The 18658-nt window shown below is 39.5% G+C and overlaps 2 protein-coding genes and 1 long non-coding RNA gene across 3 annotated transcripts; 1 reads left to right on the top strand and 2 right to left on the bottom strand.

The window, feature by feature from the left end:
• Positions 1–238: 238 nt before the first annotated feature.
• Positions 239–6632, bottom strand: LOC122774336 (extracellular calcium-sensing receptor-like). Its single transcript, XM_044033486.1, has 9 exons — positions 6390–6632; positions 5909–6203; positions 5719–5805; positions 5117–5386; positions 2484–2690; positions 2133–2408; positions 1774–2001; positions 1563–1686; positions 239–1483 (listed from the first exon to the last, which is right to left on the bottom strand). Exons 1-9 carry the CDS (start codon positions 6623–6625, stop codon positions 561–563), a joined length of 2646 nt encoding a protein of 881 aa, XP_043889421.1. The 5' UTR covers positions 6626–6632; the 3' UTR covers positions 239–560.
• Positions 6633–8391: 1759 nt separating this feature from the next.
• On the top strand, positions 8392–8833 carry LOC122774978. The gene is made up of 3 exons (XR_006361043.1): positions 8392–8535; positions 8609–8671; positions 8780–8833. It is a non-coding gene; the product is annotated as an uncharacterized LOC122774978 (long non-coding RNA).
• A 363-nt stretch (positions 8834–9196) lies between these two features.
• LOC122774975 (extracellular calcium-sensing receptor-like) lies at positions 9197–14416 on the bottom strand. Its single transcript, XM_044034630.1, has 9 exons — positions 14182–14416; positions 13663–13951; positions 13454–13540; positions 12928–13197; positions 12465–12671; positions 12107–12382; positions 10710–10937; positions 10202–10325; positions 9197–10122 (listed from the first exon to the last, which is right to left on the bottom strand). The coding sequence occupies exons 1-9, from the start codon at positions 14400–14402 to the stop codon at positions 9212–9214; spliced, it is 2613 nt and encodes an 870-aa protein (XP_043890565.1). The 5' UTR covers positions 14403–14416; the 3' UTR covers positions 9197–9211.
• Positions 14417–18658: the final 4242 nt, after the last annotated feature.

Raw genomic sequence — 18658 nt, 5'->3', positions numbered from 1 at the left:
CTTTCTCTGTCTCTCAAAACTGCCTTGATCGTTCAGATCGTAACTTTGTGATATGATGTACTCACAGACAAGCACATCGCACCCTAGACCAGTCATGACCACAGAGTTAGTGCTATTTCAAGGAAATGCTGAGTTATAAAATGTGAGGACAAGGTCAATGTGAGGAGCTAGTCAAAAACAACGCTTTTTTGTATTGTTAAAAAAAATGTTGTATTGTATTCCTCAACAATACAACCCCATTATTTTCCTGTATTCATGGCACTTTACCGAGGACTTGTTTTGTTTCATTCACAGACGACTGTTTCATAACTGATGAGTCTGTTCAAGCAAAATCAATTGTTTTGTCACCTCATTTTTTTTTCGTGCACTCAAATGATCAGAGACAGTTTTTCACCAAGTAAATGAACTGTTCACAGATATGGAAAATAAAAAAGTGAGAAGAATTTCAAGAATACTCTAGTTGTAGCACACCTTCACTGCATCATGGTGAAGATTGAAAAATAGGTCTATTTATCATTTTATTATTTATCAATTTTATTTTGTTTGGACAGAAACGATTATTAAATTGGGTTTTCTGAACCCTTGCCACGACCCATGATGGCTTTCTTTGTGTTCCTCTCTGGTCTCACAAGGATTATATAACATTTTGGTCCAAACAGCGCCACCAAGATGCCAAAACTGGAGGCTAGGATGGCAAATACCTCCACTGCATCTGCATATTTGCCTGGCGAGTTGATGTAAGCAGGGATAAAGGCCACCCACACTGCACAGAAGATCAGCATGCTGAAAGTGATGAGTTTGGCCTCATTGAAGCTGTCCGGAAGATTCCTTGCTAAAAAGGCTAACAAACAACTGAGGATGGCCAGTAAACCAATATAACCAAGTAAAACTGCAAAACCAACTGTGGACCCAACTACACACTCATAAACTATCTTGTCATTGTAATACTGGGTGTTTTTATAAGGCATTGGTGAAGCAGAGACAAGCCAGACAGTGCAGATTGCTGCTTGAATAGAAGTCAGAACCAGAACTGTCCCTCTCTGCTGCACAGCACCAAACCACTTCAGACTGGACTCACCTCCCGGTTTGGAGGCCCTGAACACAGCCAGAACCACCATGGTTTTCACCAGGATACATGAGACACAAAGCACAAAGCTGATGCCAAATGCTGCATGTCTTAGTTGACAGGTCCAAGGTCTGGGTCGTCCAATGAAGAGCAATGAACACAAGAAACACAATTTAAGTGAAACCAAGAGAAGAAAGCTGAGTTCTGAATTGTTGGCACGAACTATAGGTGTGCTGTGATGATGGATGAAGATGCCCAGAACAACAATGCAGATAAACGTGCCCAACAGTGAGGTGAATGTCAAGCAGATCCCCAGAGGTTCATAATAGGAGAGGTACTCTGTTTGCTTAGGAACACAGTGGTCACGCTGCAGGCTGGACCAGAAATCTTCTGGACAACTGGTGCACTCCATGGAGTCTGAGAAAAGAGGGAACGTGATGAGATACATGTTTGTATAACATCTCTGAACTGTGGCATTTAAAACTGTAACACCCACCAGTCATATTGCTGATCTTTCCCTCAGAACAAGGGACACAGTCAAAACAACACTCCGGTTCCCCCCTCTTTCTGGCCATGCGGGTACCTGGAGGACAGCTCTCACTGCACACTGACCGAGGAGGCTGTGTGGAGAAAGATCTATATCTGTTAGACTCATGTATAATTAGAAAAGCAAAAACATAGTATAGTCTCACAAAGTGATAATTAACCTGTTTGGATTCAAAGTTCCAGAAGATTTTGTCTTCATCCAGTGTGAGTTCTTCAGCTTTGAAGGCTGACCTTTGAACCTCACCCACTCTCTGAACTTTAGTTCTTCCATCAGGGAGCCACACCCAGTTCATGATGTCGTATACAGGTATGGCATCACCATTCTCATCAAATGACACTTGATGACCAAATGTTGTGGTGAAGTTGACTTTTTCCAAGTAATATATCATCTATGACAATCCAGATTAGTGACAAAAGGAAACTGAAAGGATTACTGAAAGGATCTATTATTCTTTACATTCCACAAGAAATATAAAAGGTTTATTTGAAATTAAGATTCAAGTGTAAAGTGATATCTCACCTGCCATGGCTCCAGTTTTTGTAAATGAGCACAGGTGTTGTTGCTGAATGGTCCTCTCCCTGGTTCACACTGCAGCATGTCGTCAAGAGCATACGCCAGAGCGTACACAGACTTATAGACATTATAGTCTATCCTGAGGTCTGAAATGTCCAAGAACTCACTCTCCACATCCTCTATAGCTTCCTGTCCAGTGCATAATTCTCCTCCAGCTTCTGCCCAACCTGCTGGTGGTGGTTCAAATCTACATCGAAAAGTGTTTTCCCAAAACTGATTCACCTGTAATGCAGTTCATTTTAAAATCAATTCCAATATATTATTCCTACAAATACCAAATCAGAAATACATTCTCACCATGTACTTCTCCTGGGTGGTGTTGTGATGTAAGTCAGGTCGTATTTGTAACAGGAAATCACGAAGCTCTGGTATTTCTCCTCGACGGATGGCAATGCCCAGTGTTCCACCCAGATACGGCATGAGGTCAGGCGTTTGGAGCACAGCAACTGACGTCCAGTCTACACTGGCAATCCACTGCAGGCCTGTCACATTCTGCCTTACCACCTGAATGTTGCATTATAACATGTATATAAGTCATACTTTCACACCAGTAAAGTGTACTCTAGTTTCCACAGTAGATACACAAACCTGGGTTTTATTTGTCCTAGTAAGTAAGCTTCCTCTAAGACCCTCCTAACAAAAGCTTAAAAAAACAGACATAATAATACTAGAGTCTGACAGACATTAAGTGTATGTGTGGTTATATGAAGTTACAGTTCAACAGCTGACTGTTGCTTGTGCCTATGCACAGAACAGCTGTTCAGTACCTACCCATTTTGGAGTCCCTGGAAAGGGTGCTAGAAAAAGTGCTCCTGCTAGGGATTTTCTCATTCTGCTGGGGAACTTCAATGCTCATGTGGGGAATGACAGTGAGACCTGGAGGGGTGTGATTGGGAGGAACGGCCCCCCAATCTAAACCCGAGTTGTGCTTTGTTGTTGGACTTCTGTGCTTGCCATGGATTGTCAATAATGAACACCATGTTCAAGCATAGGGGTGTCCATATGTGCACTGGGCACCAGGATACCCTTGGCCGCAAGTCGATGATCGGCTTTGTAGCCATGTTGTTGAACCTGCGGCCACATGATTCTGGTGAAGAGAGGTGCCTGTTGTGGCAGTAACCCCTGAACTTGTTGGTGGACTCCCGTGATAAGGGATTCAAACTGAAGAAGGAGTCCTATCTGCCTTTTTGGCCTGTGGGACTCCAGAGGCAGCTGATAGGTACTGGCAGGCCAAGGGGAATACGGCTTCAATGGTCCCTAATGCAAAAACTTGGATGTGAAAGGAGTTTGGTGAGACCATGTTAAACAATTCCCGGTCAGCTTTGAGGAGATTCTGGTCAGCAATCCGGTGACTCAGGAGGGGGAAGCAGTGCACCGTCAAGTGGAGATGGGGTGGACCAGCTTTACACTCTTGCCAGCGTCCTGGAGAGTGCATGGGAGTTCAACTACATGTGCTTTGTGGAACTGAAGAAGGTGTTCAATTGTGTCCCTCGGGGAGTCCTGTGGGGAGTGCTCTGGGAGTATGGGGTACCGGTTTGGTGGGCTCAGGATTGGGTCTGCTGTGGTCCTGTTTGCTTCATCAGGCTGTGATCTTCAACTCTCACTGGAGCAGTTTGCAGCCGGGTGTGAAACGGCTGGAATGAGAATCAGCACCTCCAGCCGAGACCATGGTCCTCAGCCTGAAGAGGGTGGACTGCCCTCTCTGGGTCGGGAGTGAGACGCTGCCCCAAATGGAGGAGTTTAAGTATCCGGGGTAACAGGTGAGGGAAGAATAGAGCGAGAGGGCAACAGACCTGCACCTGCAGTAATGTGGGCTCTACATCAGTCTGTCGTGGTGAAGAAGGAGCTGAGCCTGAAGGCAAAGCTCTCAATTTACCAGCCTACTGACATTTACTCAGTTATATGTCACTATCAATTGAATAAGTGTATCTTATGTGTAACATATTTGGTATTTGGTAACATACCAAACACCTGTTAATTTGATTACTAATAGAGTCAACATTTGACTTTACAAATAAAGTTTATTTTCTTTCTTTTTTTTTACAATTGTCTTTTATTTTTATTTTAATCCTTTAAATGGTAAATGTATTTATATAGCACTTTTCTAGTCTTAGTGACCACTCAAAGCTGCTTTACACTACAGTTTTTGCCTTTTGCCATTCACTCACACTTTCTTACAGCGCATCTATGTGCAAGTATGTTCAATCACTCATCCTTCATACCCATTCACACACTGCTGGAACAATGCCGAAGACAAATTCTTTTCTATTCTATATTTGAACAAAAACCTCACTTCAAAGTTTAAAAGAAATTACCAGAAATTCTTTCTGGTAAGAACGTTACAGAAACAGCATGCAGACAATATGGTCATTGTGAATTACTTATCATAATTACTATTAACAGCTATATACACCACATTTGAATTAAGAAAAACTATCTACTTACTCTGTCATAAGATCAAAACATACAGTGAACATCAGACATAACTAATGAGAAGTGCAATTTCTAGGCTAAATGCAAATGAAAATATCACTGTTTCAGTTTTCCTACATGTTAATATTGAGAAAGAAAATGTTTATCATTACATTTTCTTTAATTCTTTCTCCTAAAAAGAACCAATAAGAGAACCATTAAAGCCCAGAATCAATAAGCAGTGTCAAAAAAAGTTGTAGTAAAATTCAGATCTTTATGATACCCATCATTACCACATATTTAACATGGCTCTAAACAAAGAACACAGGATGATGCTGTTTCTTTCCATGTTATATAATTATATACATTATTGTGCATGAGTTAGGCTGACCTAACACTAGCTCAATTTTGCTGTTCCCTACATTTGTCTCTCCATAAAATGGATGACATATACTTTTACTTTACTTTTGTAGCTGAACTAAGAAACATCACAGCAGCAACGTTATCAAGGTAGATACCTCTCCCAGTAGTTGGATCACATGACTCTCATGTGCAAACACAATCACCACTCGAGCTGTAGATTTCCTCATCACATCCACTATTCTCCTGAGTTCAGCAGGGTCGTCACCCCAGGGCAAAATCTCTGTGTAAGCCAAACAACCTCCACCCACTGGACCCATATCAGAGTGAAAGATCCGGGCACCGTGGATTCCATAATCATCATTACTGATGAGCAGACCTGCCCAAGTCCATCCAAAGCGTTTTAGAATCTGAATCATAGCACGAACCTATGTGGACACAGAGCAGAGGGATTAGTGCACAGGCTGGAATCCTCTTTCACTAGAAATCATGCTAAACTGGTTCATCAAAGACTCATGTTTAATCACTGTTGTTAAGTTTTTATATATCTGACACCACACAACTCTGGAAGAAGACATCTTGTATCTCAATGGGACCTCCCTGGCTAAATTAAGGATAAATAAAAAAAAAGAAAAAATAGACACATTACATGACTAGTGATACAAAAAAGGGTATATTTTACACTGCAGTGTATATACACACAGGACTATTCTAATGCATGATTTATTGAATGTGTTTGATTTTGTAGATTCAGTTTCACCTGAAAAGTATCATTTGGGATCGTCCTAAAGAAAGATGGGAACTTTTGTCGGTCACCCAGGCAGGTACATGTGGCAAAATAACTCACCTGCAAAAGACAAAAAAATGATTTATTCAAACATTTCAAAGTGATTTACTCATAACTCATTTCTAAAATTCAAATTAAATCACAGTTTTTGAGTTGAACTTACCAGAGGCACTTTGTACAAACCTAAGACCGTGGATATGGAAATAGTATTTGTAGAGGTATAATCACCCACAACCCCTAGGACTGGAGGAGGTCCCACACAGTTCTCCTCTAATGTAACTTGCTCCTCTTGACCACTGACTAAGGACAGTGCTGCACGGAATCCAATTCGTAGTTGGAGACAGTTATCATACAGACTGTATCCCAGAGTCACATTGGGCAGCAGATCAGAGTTTCTGTTGATCTCATCAATAGCAAAGGCCATGGTCTGAGCCTTTCTGAATCCTGTAGCATCAAAACTAACAACATGACACAAGTGTTTACTCCAAAATAAAATACATAACGATGTAACTGTGCAAAGCTACAACAACATATTATGAATTCAGTCTGATGAATACTTCAATCATAATAACAAAATGTACATATGCAGTACAGTCTACCAGTTGACTTTCATCTGCTTTGTTGTGTTTCTGTGACACACTCACCCAAAGCAATCAGGCTGTTGTGGCTCTGAGGTAAAAGACAGGTCAGGTTCGGCAGCAAAGAAGTGGAGTTTGAAAAGTCCACCAAGAATCACATCTCCCGTCTTGTGCATTCCATTTAAATGAAACCGTTCCTGCAATTCACAAGAGGAGGAATAAAGAGAGGAAAAGCAGGAGAACAACATTTGTAAGAGGAGGCTGGTGTCTAAAACACTTCTCATGACTCTCCTCTGGCTCATCCCCTAAACTGGCTGCAGTCTTATCACACTATCACCACATTTTATTGATTAGCAGGCGCCCGTGTCTAATCTTGTAACACCACCCATCAGTGCAGAGGAGGAAGGGAAGCTGCAGGGGCAGGGCCCAAAATAAATCTGATCTGACATTTAATTGTACAAAATGAAATTGTAGATATTATTATTAATGTTTGATTTTGTATATATATATATATATATATATATATATATATATATATATATATATATATATATATATATATATATACATATATTCAGAATTACTACTGTGTAGATCATGTTATTACTTAATACCCGCATCCTTATTTTGCTTATTATCAGAATTTTTATTAAATTTTTTTTTAAGATTTTTATTGGTATTTTTTAAAACATAATAATAGTTGAAAGTCATGTCACCGTTCATTCCTGTGAAGCTGCTCCCCAGCACACGCTGTTTTTCCGTTAACTGGATGTTTATTTGACATCATCAAACTTATGTAATGTTATGTAATAACACAATTGTAATATTTCTACAACAGTTTTATAGCTTTCACATACCTCAGGGGTTTTATACATAATTATAATTATTATTAAAAAGGTACTTTTGAAATCATTTTACAAAAACAATTCCAGTGCATACAGACAAAAGTATTTGACCACACCTGTTATATATTTGAATTCTCAGCTGCTTATCTCCAGTGAAGGACAATCTTAACACTTCAGCATACCAAGACATTTTGGACAATGCTATGCTTCCAACATTGTGTTTGAGGAAGGACTGTTTTCTATTCCAACATGACTGTGCCCCAGTGCACAGAGCAAGGACTATAAAGACATAGTTTGATGTGGAATAACTTAAATGACTTGACTTAAACACCAGCACCTTTTGGATGAACTGGAACAGAAATTGCGAGCCACGCCTTCTCGTCCAACATCAGTGCCTGACCACATAAATGTGCTTCAGAATAAATGGACACAGATTCTTATAGAAACGCTCCATTACCTTGAGGAAAATCTTCCAAGAAGTGTGGAAGCTATTATTGTTTCAAAAGCGGGGACCAACTCCTCCTTAAAGTACTGAATACAGTACCCCCCAGACCGATGGGGACCAGATCCCCCACATCCAACTAAGCCCCCAGGCCACCATAGCTGCCCCCACCCAGACCTCCAACCCCAATATAGCTGAGGAGCAAACAGGAGTTGGGCACCCGAGAGAGCACTCACACCCACCCCCGTCCACCAGGGAATGATTTGGTGGTGTTTGCATGTGTGTGTGATATGGGGTATGTGCAGTTAAAATGGAGGGGAAAGATGTGGCAGGGACACCCCACTGCTGGCAGACAGTGGAGCTGTCGACATGACCCCCCACCCCCCAGACCCTGATGTCTATCATACGATAAAATTAGGGGAGAGCGGCAGACCAGGGGTGACGGAGAGCAACCCCACTATGTGGCGAGGGTAACCACGCCCCACGCCAGTGGCCAACCCCATCCCCTAGGACCATGTGGGCCTCAGCATGCAGAGACCCAGAACCCCCCACCCCCATCCGCTGCACAAAGGATCTTTTTTCTTAGACACAACCCATGATGAGATGAGGGCATCTCATCATGGGGGGAACTCATCGGACCAAGCCCCGCCCCAGGTCACAGGGGCCTACATAAGAGGTAAGTTATTCAAATGAATGGCATGTACATGAATCCTTTTTCTAGTGTTCCCTCAGTAATGGCCACCCATTCGTCTTGGACACCACTTGGCACACTGATTTTTCTTGCAGCAGTGCTTTCAGATACCAATCTATTTTATGGTGACTTTTCTGGGTAATCATCGACTGTCTAATCATCATCTAATCACCAGTTACTGATGGTGTAATCTGTCTCGTGGAGCCTTCTGCCTTAACAGACCTCCATGCTGCTGTAAGTACTCTTAATATTCCACAGATTTGTCATTATGGGTAGAATATAACGCAAACATTCTGTTTCATTACAGGAGGATGATGACGACACCTTATCTCGTGCCACAGAGAAGGAAGATGCAGAGAGGCCTGTTGAGGTTTACACCTTTTTTTAAAAAACAAACAAACAAACAAACAAACAAACTATGATTTCAGTTAATAGTGTTGTTCCACAATATAACTTAAAACTTCTTTCTCTCTAACAGAGCAATGCTGGAAATTACAATGAGGAAGAAGGTCCATCAACCTCCACAGCACAGTTTACCTCAGTAAGACGTTGTTCAGGTAGTTGGTCGGTCCCTGAGTTGGTTTGCGGTCATTTCACATCCAGTTATGAGTGCAAGTACCTAACCACTCCTGTTTCCTGCCGGAGTTGTGTTGTTTGATAAATGGTCCTTGTACTCATAACTAGATACTGATTTCAATGACATGACATGAAAAAAAGACGTAATTTAAAAAAGCACTTACTCTTGAAACAACAAACATGACTCATGTACAATGAATTCACTAATAAGTGGTTCCAGAAAAATATCAAAACAGGAAACTCATTTATTGTATCATATTTTTATTGCCTGTTATTATGACTCAATTCTGTAATACAGAGTGGATCACACCGAGAGACAGAAGTGGTAACGTTTTTACTGTGTGGTACCACGACCCATGATGGCTTTCTTTGTGTTCCTCTCTGGTCTCACAAGGATTATATAACATTTTGGTCCAAACAGCGCCACCAAGAGGCCAAAACTGGAGGCTAGGATGGCAAATACCTCCACTGCATCTGCATATTTGCCTGGTGAGTTGATGTAAGCAGGGATAAAGGCCACCCACACTGCACAGAAGATCAGCATGCTGAAAGTGATGAGTTTGGCCTCATTGAAGCTGTCCGGAAGATTCCTTGCTAAAAAGGCTAACAAACAACTGAGGATGGCCAGTAAACCAATATAACCAAGTAAAACTGCAAAACCAACTGTGGACCCAACTACACACTCATAAACTATCTTGTCATTGTAATACTGGGTGTTTTTATAAGGCATTGGTGAAGCAGAGACAAGCCAGACAGTGCAGATTGCTGCTTGAATAGAAGTCAGAACCAGAACTGTCCCTCTCTGCTGCACAGCACCAAACCACTTCAGACTGGACTCACCTCCCGGTTTGGAGGCCCTGAACACAGCCAGAACCACCATGGTTTTCACCAGGATACATGAGACACAAAGCACAAAGCTGATGCCAAATGCTGCATGTCTTAGTTGACAGGTCCACGGTCTGGGTCGTCCAATGAAGAGCAATGAACACAAGAAACACAATTTAAGTGAAATCAAGAGAAGAAAGCTGAGTTCTGAATTGTTGGCACGAACTATAGGTGTGCTGTGATGATGGATGAAGATGCCCAGAACAACAATGCAGATAAACGTGCCCAACAGTGAGGTGAATGTCAAGCAGATCCCCAGAGGTTCATAATAGGAGAGGTACTCTGTTTGCTTAGGAACACAGTGGTCACGCTGCAGGCTGGACCAGAAATCTTCTGGACAACTGGTGCACTCCATGGAGTCTGAGAAAAGAGGGAACGTGATGAGATACATGTTTGTATAACATCTCTGAACTGTGGCATTTAAAACTGTAACACCCACCAGTCATATTGCTGATCTTTCCCTCAGAACAAGGGACACAGTCAAAACAACACTCCGGTTCCCCCCTCTTTCTGGCCATGCGGGTACCTGGAGGACAGCTCTCACTGCACACTGACCGAGGAGGCTGTGTGGAGAAAGATCTATATCTGTTAGACTATTCTATGAATGCTTTTCCATACTCTCCATGTTCCGTGTCTGCAAAGAGATGCTATTTAAGTCCACCCACACATACAAGGATCAGTTTGCACACTCGTTCTGATGCGCTGTAACGCGTGGGTATTGACAAACCTTGTTTTGTTTGTCTCTTCTTCAACCAAAACAAAATATGACCACCAATTGGACAGAAAGTAATGTGATACAAAGAGCATATACGGCTGGCACGTTTAATACACAGTCACAACATGTATGTCAGCGTACGATGATCACAACTATAGGCTGAGCAAACACAACATTCTTCACAGAAGAAAAGTGTGAATCAAGCCCAGTGAGTGTGGCGACACAAAGTTACCTTTTTGGATTCAAAGTTCCAGAAGATTTTGTCTTCATCCAGTGAGAGTTCTTCACCTTTGAAGGCTGACCTCTTGACCTCCCCCACAATCTGAACTTCAGATTTTTCACCAGGAAGCCATTCCCAGTTCATGATGTCATATATTGGTAAGGCGTCACCATTCTCATCAAATGACACTCGATCACCAAAGGCTGTGGTGAAGTTGACTTTTTCCATGTAAAACAACAGCTTTGAATATAAGAATTAGACAGAAGGAAATACAGGAGGAAGAAATACAATTACTACTCGGCCATCGTTTGCCTCAGCTGATTTTCTCCTATTATTATGCACAATAATAATAATGCATTTAATTTAAGGGCGCCTTTCACACTTATGATGATTTAATATGAATTTTATTTTAAGTCAAAGTGAATGTTTGTGCTCAAGTTGAAAATCAAACTAAACGATTATTGCATGAATATAGATGTTACATCTATATTATTTGCATCAATGCTTTTCCTTGCCTTGCATTACATTGTATAATGACTCTTTGACTTGATATTATAATCCATGATCACCAAGCTGTTAGAGGACTTGTATGCAGAAAAAACAAATATGTAATATAATGGGAAAAGGACAGAATGAATGGAGAAGAGAGAGAGAAAGACATTTTTACTTAGATGAGAATGAATGTAATTCATCATATTATTTCTTTTGTATGCATGTATAAATGTGATGTGTATCTTATGAAATGTGAAATAAAAAAGAATATACATCACACAAATAGTAAGTAATGAGTTATCAAGTGATATTTATGAACTGTTAATAAAATAATAAAGCAGTTTCACCGTGTACTCTGTGGCACTTAAAGAAAGCACATCTGGCTATTTTCATCAGGGGCATTAATGGACAATTTGAGGTACTACTGTACACACTACTAATAGTGTGTACAGTAGTACACACTTATATATGTATTTGTATATGGCATTATAAATATATATGTATGTATGTATACAGTATGTATGTATGTGTATATATACAGTTACAGATGTTGATTTTTATACAGTATCTGTCCTCCTGTCATGTGATTAAAGAACTGATAAGGAAATGTTTTAAAAACACAATTTTTATGATGACAAAAGTCAGCAACTAAATATTTACCACTTGTGCACTAATGTTTTTATTATATCAGCGGGTTCTAGAAAAGAATCTTGGAAAGAATAAGAATCTAAATCCTATTTTTAAACATGAATTGTTTATTTATTTAATTGTTTGTTTAATTTAGCTACATATTCACATGTTCATTGTCTATGCATTTGTAAATGCTTGTATGAATGTATTTACATGAAAGTTTTTTGTTTGTTTTTACTATTATTGAAAAAAAAGAAAAATGAGTCAAGTGTAAAGTGAAATCTCACCTGCCATGGCTGCAGTCTTTGTAAATGAGCACAGGTGTTGTTGCTGAAAGGTCCTCTCCCCGGTTCACACTGCAGCATGTCATCAAGAGCATACGCCAGAGCGTACACAGCCTTGTATGCATTATACTCTGGCCTTAGGCCTGCAAAGTCCAAAAACTCAGTCTCCACATCCTCTAGAACTTCCTGTCCAGAGCATAATTCTCCTCCAGCTTCCACCCACCCTGCTGGTGGAGGTTCAAACCTACACTGAAAAGTGTGCTCCCAAAACTGATTCACCTGTAAGATATTTAGGATTTGATAGTTTAATATTAATGTTATAATGCAAATATCAGATTTGATTGCAAAGTTTAATTCTCACCACGTTCTGTCCATGAGTGGTGTTGTGATGTAGGTCAGGGCGTATATGTAACAGGAAGTCAGCTAGGCCTGGTATTTCTCCTTGACGGATGGCGATGCCGAGTGTTCCAGCAAGGTACGGCATGAGGTCAGGCGTCTGGAGCACAACAGCTGATGTCCAGCCTTCACTGGCGATCCACTGCAGGCCTGTCACATTCCGCCTCACCACCTGTACTCGTACATGAGTAAAGCACATTTTAGTTTCAGCAATTGAGGTTATATACAGTAGATAGATAGATAGATATCTATATATATAGTTATATATCTATCTATCTACATATATATATAGATAGATATATACATGCAGTTTTTCTCTAAAACCCTCCCAATAAAAGTTCAAACTAATTCCAGGAAGGACATTATCAATTAAATCTCTATTTTATAGGCCCAGAACAGGATTTTGGAACATCTCTTTTAGGACTGACCTCTTTCATGAGTTTAATCACATGACTCTCATGTGCAAAGACAATCACCACCCGAGCTGTAGATTTTGTCATCACATCCACAATCCTTTTATATTCAGCAGGTTCCTCACCCCAGGGCAAAATCTCTGTGTACGCCAGACAACCTCCACCAGCTGGACCCAGATCAGAGTGAAAGGATCGGGCAGCGTGGATTCCATAATCATCATTACTGATGAGCAGACCTGCCCAAGTCCATCCATAGTGTTTTAGAATCTGAATCATAGCACGCACCTATGTGGACACAGAGCAGAGGGATTAATGCACAGGCTGGAATCATCTTTCACTAGAAATCATGCTAAACATGAGTGTTAGGTTCATCAAACACTCATGTTTAATCACTGTTGTTAAGTTTTTATATATCTGACACCACACAACTCTGCAAATGAGACACATAACACGAGCATTGTCAAACAAGGTGTACATTTTCAACTGCAGTTTATCTGGAATGTTGTTAAACATTTTATGTTTTGTGCATTTTGGTTTTCACCTGAAAAGCATCACTTGGGATCGTCCTAAAGAAAGATGGGAACTTCTGTCGGTCACTCAAACAGGAACATGTGGCAAAATAACTGACCTGTAAAAAAATCAGATCACATATTCAAAAAATAATAATATTTACCAACTTGTTGAAAAATATAATTACAATTAGGGGTCATTATTTTTTAACAGTGACTGCATTGAAAGAGGTCAACTCACCAGAGGCACTCTGTACGAACCTAACACTGTGGACATGGCTATAGTACGTGTGGAGGAAGAATCCCCCACAATCCCAATGACTGGAGGAGTTCCTACACAGTTCTCCTCTAATGTAACGTGTTCCTCTTGACCACTGACTAAAGACACTCCTGTGCCAATCCCAGTTTGGAGACAGTTATCATACAGACTGTATCCCAGAGTCACATTAGGCAGCAGGTTGGAGTTTCTGTTGATCTCATCAATAGCAAAGGCCATGGTCTGAGACAGCCTGAATCCTACAACATTAAAACTTACACAAAAATACAAGCGTTTCCCACTTAAAATACATTTGGCAGTGACTATGCAGAGATGTATGCATTTCACAGTGCATATATCAGCATCAGCACCCACAAATAAAGTTAAGTGCTTCAAAAAGATCAGATAAAATGCAATGATTTGACATTAATAACAAGATAAACACTTAAAAGTAATAATTAGCTGAACAGCTTCTTAACTTTTGTGTTCCCGTGACAGACTCACCCATAGCAGGTGGGCTGCTGCGGCTCTGAGGTAAAAGACAGGTCAGGATAGGCAGCAAAGAAGTGGATTTGGAAAATCCCACCGAGAATCACATCTCCAGTCTTGTGCAGCCCGTTTAGATGAAACTGTCCCCGTAACTGACAAGAGGAGGAAAAAAGAGAAGAGGACACAGTCGAGAACAACATTAACAAGAGAAGGCTGCTGTCGAAAAATACCCTCATGACTTTAATGTGGTTCATCCCTTTTCTGAGTTCTGTTTCATTACATCATCCATTTTATTAACTTATGACAATTTTGTTTATTTGAACATACCACCTATCAGGGTAGAATAAGAAAGTGTAGGGGCCGGGCCTAAAATGCTATTTGTTAATATGAAGGCGTGTGTGTTGGGGAAACTGTAATAACTAAATATGTTTTAATAATAATAAATACATATTTATTCATTTTGAAAATGTAGGTTAATTATTAGTACAATCCATTTATTTAAAATCAGTCAACATAATCAATGTTGACTATAAAATCTAAAAGATATCCCATGCACAATAGACACACAGAGTTTCTTGTTGTGAACACAAATAAAAATATATCAAATAAAATTACTAGTGCTGGGCATGATTCATTTTTTAAAACTAGATCAATCTCACTGCGATCCTATAGTTAATCTAGATTAATCTAGATTAAAATGCTAGATTTTAAGTTTGCCAAAGACATTCAAAAAATGTGTGACCTAAATAATAAAAATACTTCACAAACTGCTTGAGAAAGCTGTTCTCCTATTTGGTAATAGATCATTATTGGTAATAATGATCAATAAGATTTGCATCGGTGTTTATTTTTTTATTTTGTTAAACACATGAATATTAATTGAACTGTAGGCCTACATTACAGGTCATGAAGAACTACTTCAACAGTCAGTAGCTTTCACAAACGTGATCTCTTCTTCTGCTGCAGAGAACAGCAGGACAGTTGTGGCAGGCGTCACCAAGCACAGACAGATTTAAAGTGATGCCTTTTATACTGTGTCCCTGATTGTCAGCTCTTTTACTACCATTCAAAGGTTTCCCATCAACATCATTATTATCAACAAAACAATTTATTTTTAACATGTTTTTACAATATTTTGTATTAATTATTTTATTAAATGCAAACTCTATGCAAGGTCCTATCCATCTTTCACAAGTTCCCCTCTCTTTCTCCCCACTTGGTCTGCCCCGGAACCATAAATAAGTTCCTGCTCCCTTGGGACTCCTTTAGACTTATGGTTTTTTGGGAAGTAGTTGGAGGTTTGTTACGGTTGGTGAGCGAGAAAGCAAGTTTTTTTTTTGGAAGAGCGATTGATTTCACAACTTATCAAAGTAATTTGAAGGAGTGTGGGAGCAAGAGGAGTTGTAATGACGAGTGCCTATGAACGTAAGAATGGAGGAACTTAAGAATAGTATTAAAGGTTAAAAACGACATGAGAGGGAGTGAAAAAAGAAGAGAATGTGCCCAAGAGAGTGTTCTTGGGGTTTGTGAGTTTCCCAGTGAGAGTATATGTGCCAAAACCATCAAGGTGTTTATTTGTGAAAGATTTGGACATATAGCTTAGAATTGTAACAAGAAGAGGAGGTGTGCAAGATGTGGGGGTGACCATGAGTATGCATAGTGTAGCATATGGTGGGTGTGAGACGATGAGAAGGGAAACGAGTATCCAAAAAATAAGAGTCGTGAGAAGAAATCACCTATGCCGAAGCCGTGAGGGAGAACCTCGCAATTCAGTGGGTTGATATTGATCAGAGTAATTCTATTACAATTGAATGCAAGGAGTTTACTGGGCGAATGGCCAGTAATTGAAACAATTTATCAAGGAAATTGCTATAAGACCAGATATAATATGTGTTATAGTATAGAAACATGGTTAAACCAAGTTTAGACTTTGTGGTACTTGGGATTACAGTGGTAAGGAGACAGAAATGTACAAATTCAAGAGAGTTGTCTGTAAAATAAGAGAAGAGTTGATGGATGGAACTTGGTATGAATGAATGAATGAATGAATGGGAGAGGAACTAGGGTGAACATCACTACAGGTACGAAGTCAGCATTAGATGTTACGCTAGTGTCTAGTGCGATTGCTGGAGTTAGCAATTGGGAAGACAATACACCAGGCCAAGAGGGCAAGCTGGAGAGAGAGGTGAGGTGGCAAAATGGGAAGAACGACACCCGTGGGAGAGGTATGGGGAATGATAAAAAAGATATGGGGATTGTAGAAAGCTATGGGATTATCGAGTCATGACTTCTGAACTTGCATGACAGCCTGTAACTCTATTGTATTTGCCTATATCCCATTTTTATTTGTTTATTTCTAACTGCAATGGACCCATCTTTTGTGAGTCTTTAATAAAATAAAAAAGCCAATGTCAGATGTTGTTTTGACTTTATTCCATCATGAATAACAATATGCACTAAGGTGCAACACACTTGGGAAGCACTTAACACTTGTTGTTGTTTAGCTCATAGAAGTGAGGTGTCATCATCACAGCATCTTCTTAAACCTGCAAAGTGACATTTTTACTGAGGTTGGAACAAAGTGCCAAACTGGGCAAGAAAAGACAAGCAAGTGTTTCCATTACGACTGATGACATCTGAGCCTGAGGCTGTTCAGCAGAACTTCCAAAACAAGCCAATCACAACAGTTATCAGCTCTAAAGTAGAATCAATATTCACCATCAGCTCCACTTCTTAGTGTACTAAAGCAGATAATCAAATACTGATTCTCAGTTCAGGCTCTGATTATTATTGTAGAAAACACTAACACTAATTTACAGAGATTTTCTGATGTCAACACAAAGCTTTAAAAACAGCGTTCATTTCAGGCTGTGTTGTGTTCTTAAATGAATCGTCACTGAGGTTAGCGTCGATTGAAAGTGCTTGTCCTTGTGTTCAAGGGAGTTTCTAACGGGTCACGTCAACCATGTTGACTCCTACATCATCTTAAATTTGTGTTAATAATTATATCTTGATTGTATTAAATACTCTAATGTTCAATGTAATCAATTTATGCATCATGACCATATACAGTTAAATGTGTTCATATATAATATAATCGTAATACAATTGTTTTAGCAATGCTATAGTGACCAGTACAAACACACATGTGCAGTTTTAGAATAATAAAATAAAACTGCGTACACTCGATTAATTAATGCTAATGGTAAAACATGTGTTTGTCCTATATTTTATGTTAAACAATATAAACAAATACATCTTTTACACTAGGTTTATTCAAGGCATGCTTGAGCATTACATACAGGTTTCATGTGACAACTCATTGACAGCTTGCTCATAAACAGTATGAGACCAACTTGTTAAGTCAGATTTGATTCATATTACAAAAGGTGTACCTCAAGGATCAATCATTGGACCTGTTCTATTCTCCTTGTATATCAATGACATTGTAACTACTGTCACTGGCTGTAACATTCATCTTTATGCAGATGACACTATTTTGTATGGTATTTCTGACTCTATAACTTCTGCAATTGAATCTCTTCAGCACTGTTTCAACGACATGCAAGTTGCTCTCAATAATCACAAATTGGTTCTTAATGCACCTTATTCCTTTCAGCCCTGAGATTTATTACAGGCGACAGCTACAACACTCATCATTGTGACCTGTATTCAAAAGCTGAATGGCCCTTGCTAACAAGCGTGATAGACACTGGATTTTATTTATTTTTAAAGCTCTCACTGGTCTCTTACCATCCTATATTAACTCTTTAATATCTGCTCACATTGCAGGTGCCCTCTGTTAATGCTGAATTTGGAAAATTCTGTTTTTCTTACTGTGCACCTGCAACCTGAAACACTCTGCAAAACCATCTGAAATTTACCACACTTTTATCAATAGGACAATTTAAATCCATAATTGCATATTATTTAACTGCGCCTGTTTTTAGCTAGACCTCTCTTATTTTCATTATTTTTGTCACTTTACTTTTTGAAATTTCAGATTTGCTTATGTATTTTTCAAATGTTTTGTGTTTTGTCTCAGCTCTATTGTAAATGAAGTTGCTCCTCAATATATGTCCGAGTTTGAATAAAGGTTAAAATAATTATAATAATAATAATAACTTTCAGTATGAAATATAAAGAGCAGCCTCTAATAATATGAGAGAGATATTACTCAGTAACTCTATGCTGTTGATTTTATCTTTATCATTTAAGTTTGTTTATTTGGTAAATAAATATAATAGTATAATGTGTCAAAAGGCTGTTTTGTGGATGTTTACTGTGGATCCCAGGAAGAACGGTTGCTGCAATGCAGTAGCTATTGGTGGATCCTAATGAACTAAACTAAACTACTCTCATCACAATCCTCATACGTTCTCACAAACAGATCTGATGAAATCCTGATGCAATACCTCTAAAACAAATGTCCCACTCAATCCTCAAGAAGTTAGTACAGAGACACATTGAGTTCTAGAGGGAGGAAGTCATG

Source organism: Solea senegalensis, linkage group LG9 (genome assembly GCF_019176455.1).
Source record: "Solea senegalensis isolate Sse05_10M linkage group LG9, IFAPA_SoseM_1, whole genome shotgun sequence".
Lineage (NCBI taxonomy): Eukaryota > Metazoa > Chordata > Actinopteri > Pleuronectiformes > Soleidae > Solea > Solea senegalensis.
The sequence above is the reverse complement of the archived record's forward strand: the minus strand, read 5'-3'. Positions and strand labels throughout refer to the sequence as shown.

Coding starts and splice junctions, on each gene's coding strand:
- LOC122774336 (XM_044033486.1), bottom strand. CDS start 6,625: ATGAGCCAGAGGAGAGTCATGAGAAGTGTTTTAGACACCAGCCTCCTC. Junction 5,387..5,718: donor TCCCAAATGATACTTTTCAG/GTGAAACTGAAT, acceptor GTGTCCACATAG/GTTCGTGCTATGATTCAGAT. Junction 1,687..1,773: donor GGAACTTTGAATCCAAACAG/GTTAATTATCAC, acceptor TTCTCCACACAG/CCTCCTCGGTCAGTGTGCAG.
- LOC122774975 (XM_044034630.1), bottom strand. CDS start 14,402: ATGAGGGTATTTTTCGACAGCAGCCTTCTCTTGTTAATGTTGTTCTCG. Junction 13,541..13,662: donor GTTCGTACAGAGTGCCTCTG/GTGAGTTGACCT, acceptor ATTTTTTTACAG/GTCAGTTATTTTGCCACATG. Junction 13,198..13,453: donor TCCCAAGTGATGCTTTTCAG/GTGAAAACCAAA, acceptor GTGTCCACATAG/GTGCGTGCTATGATTCAGAT.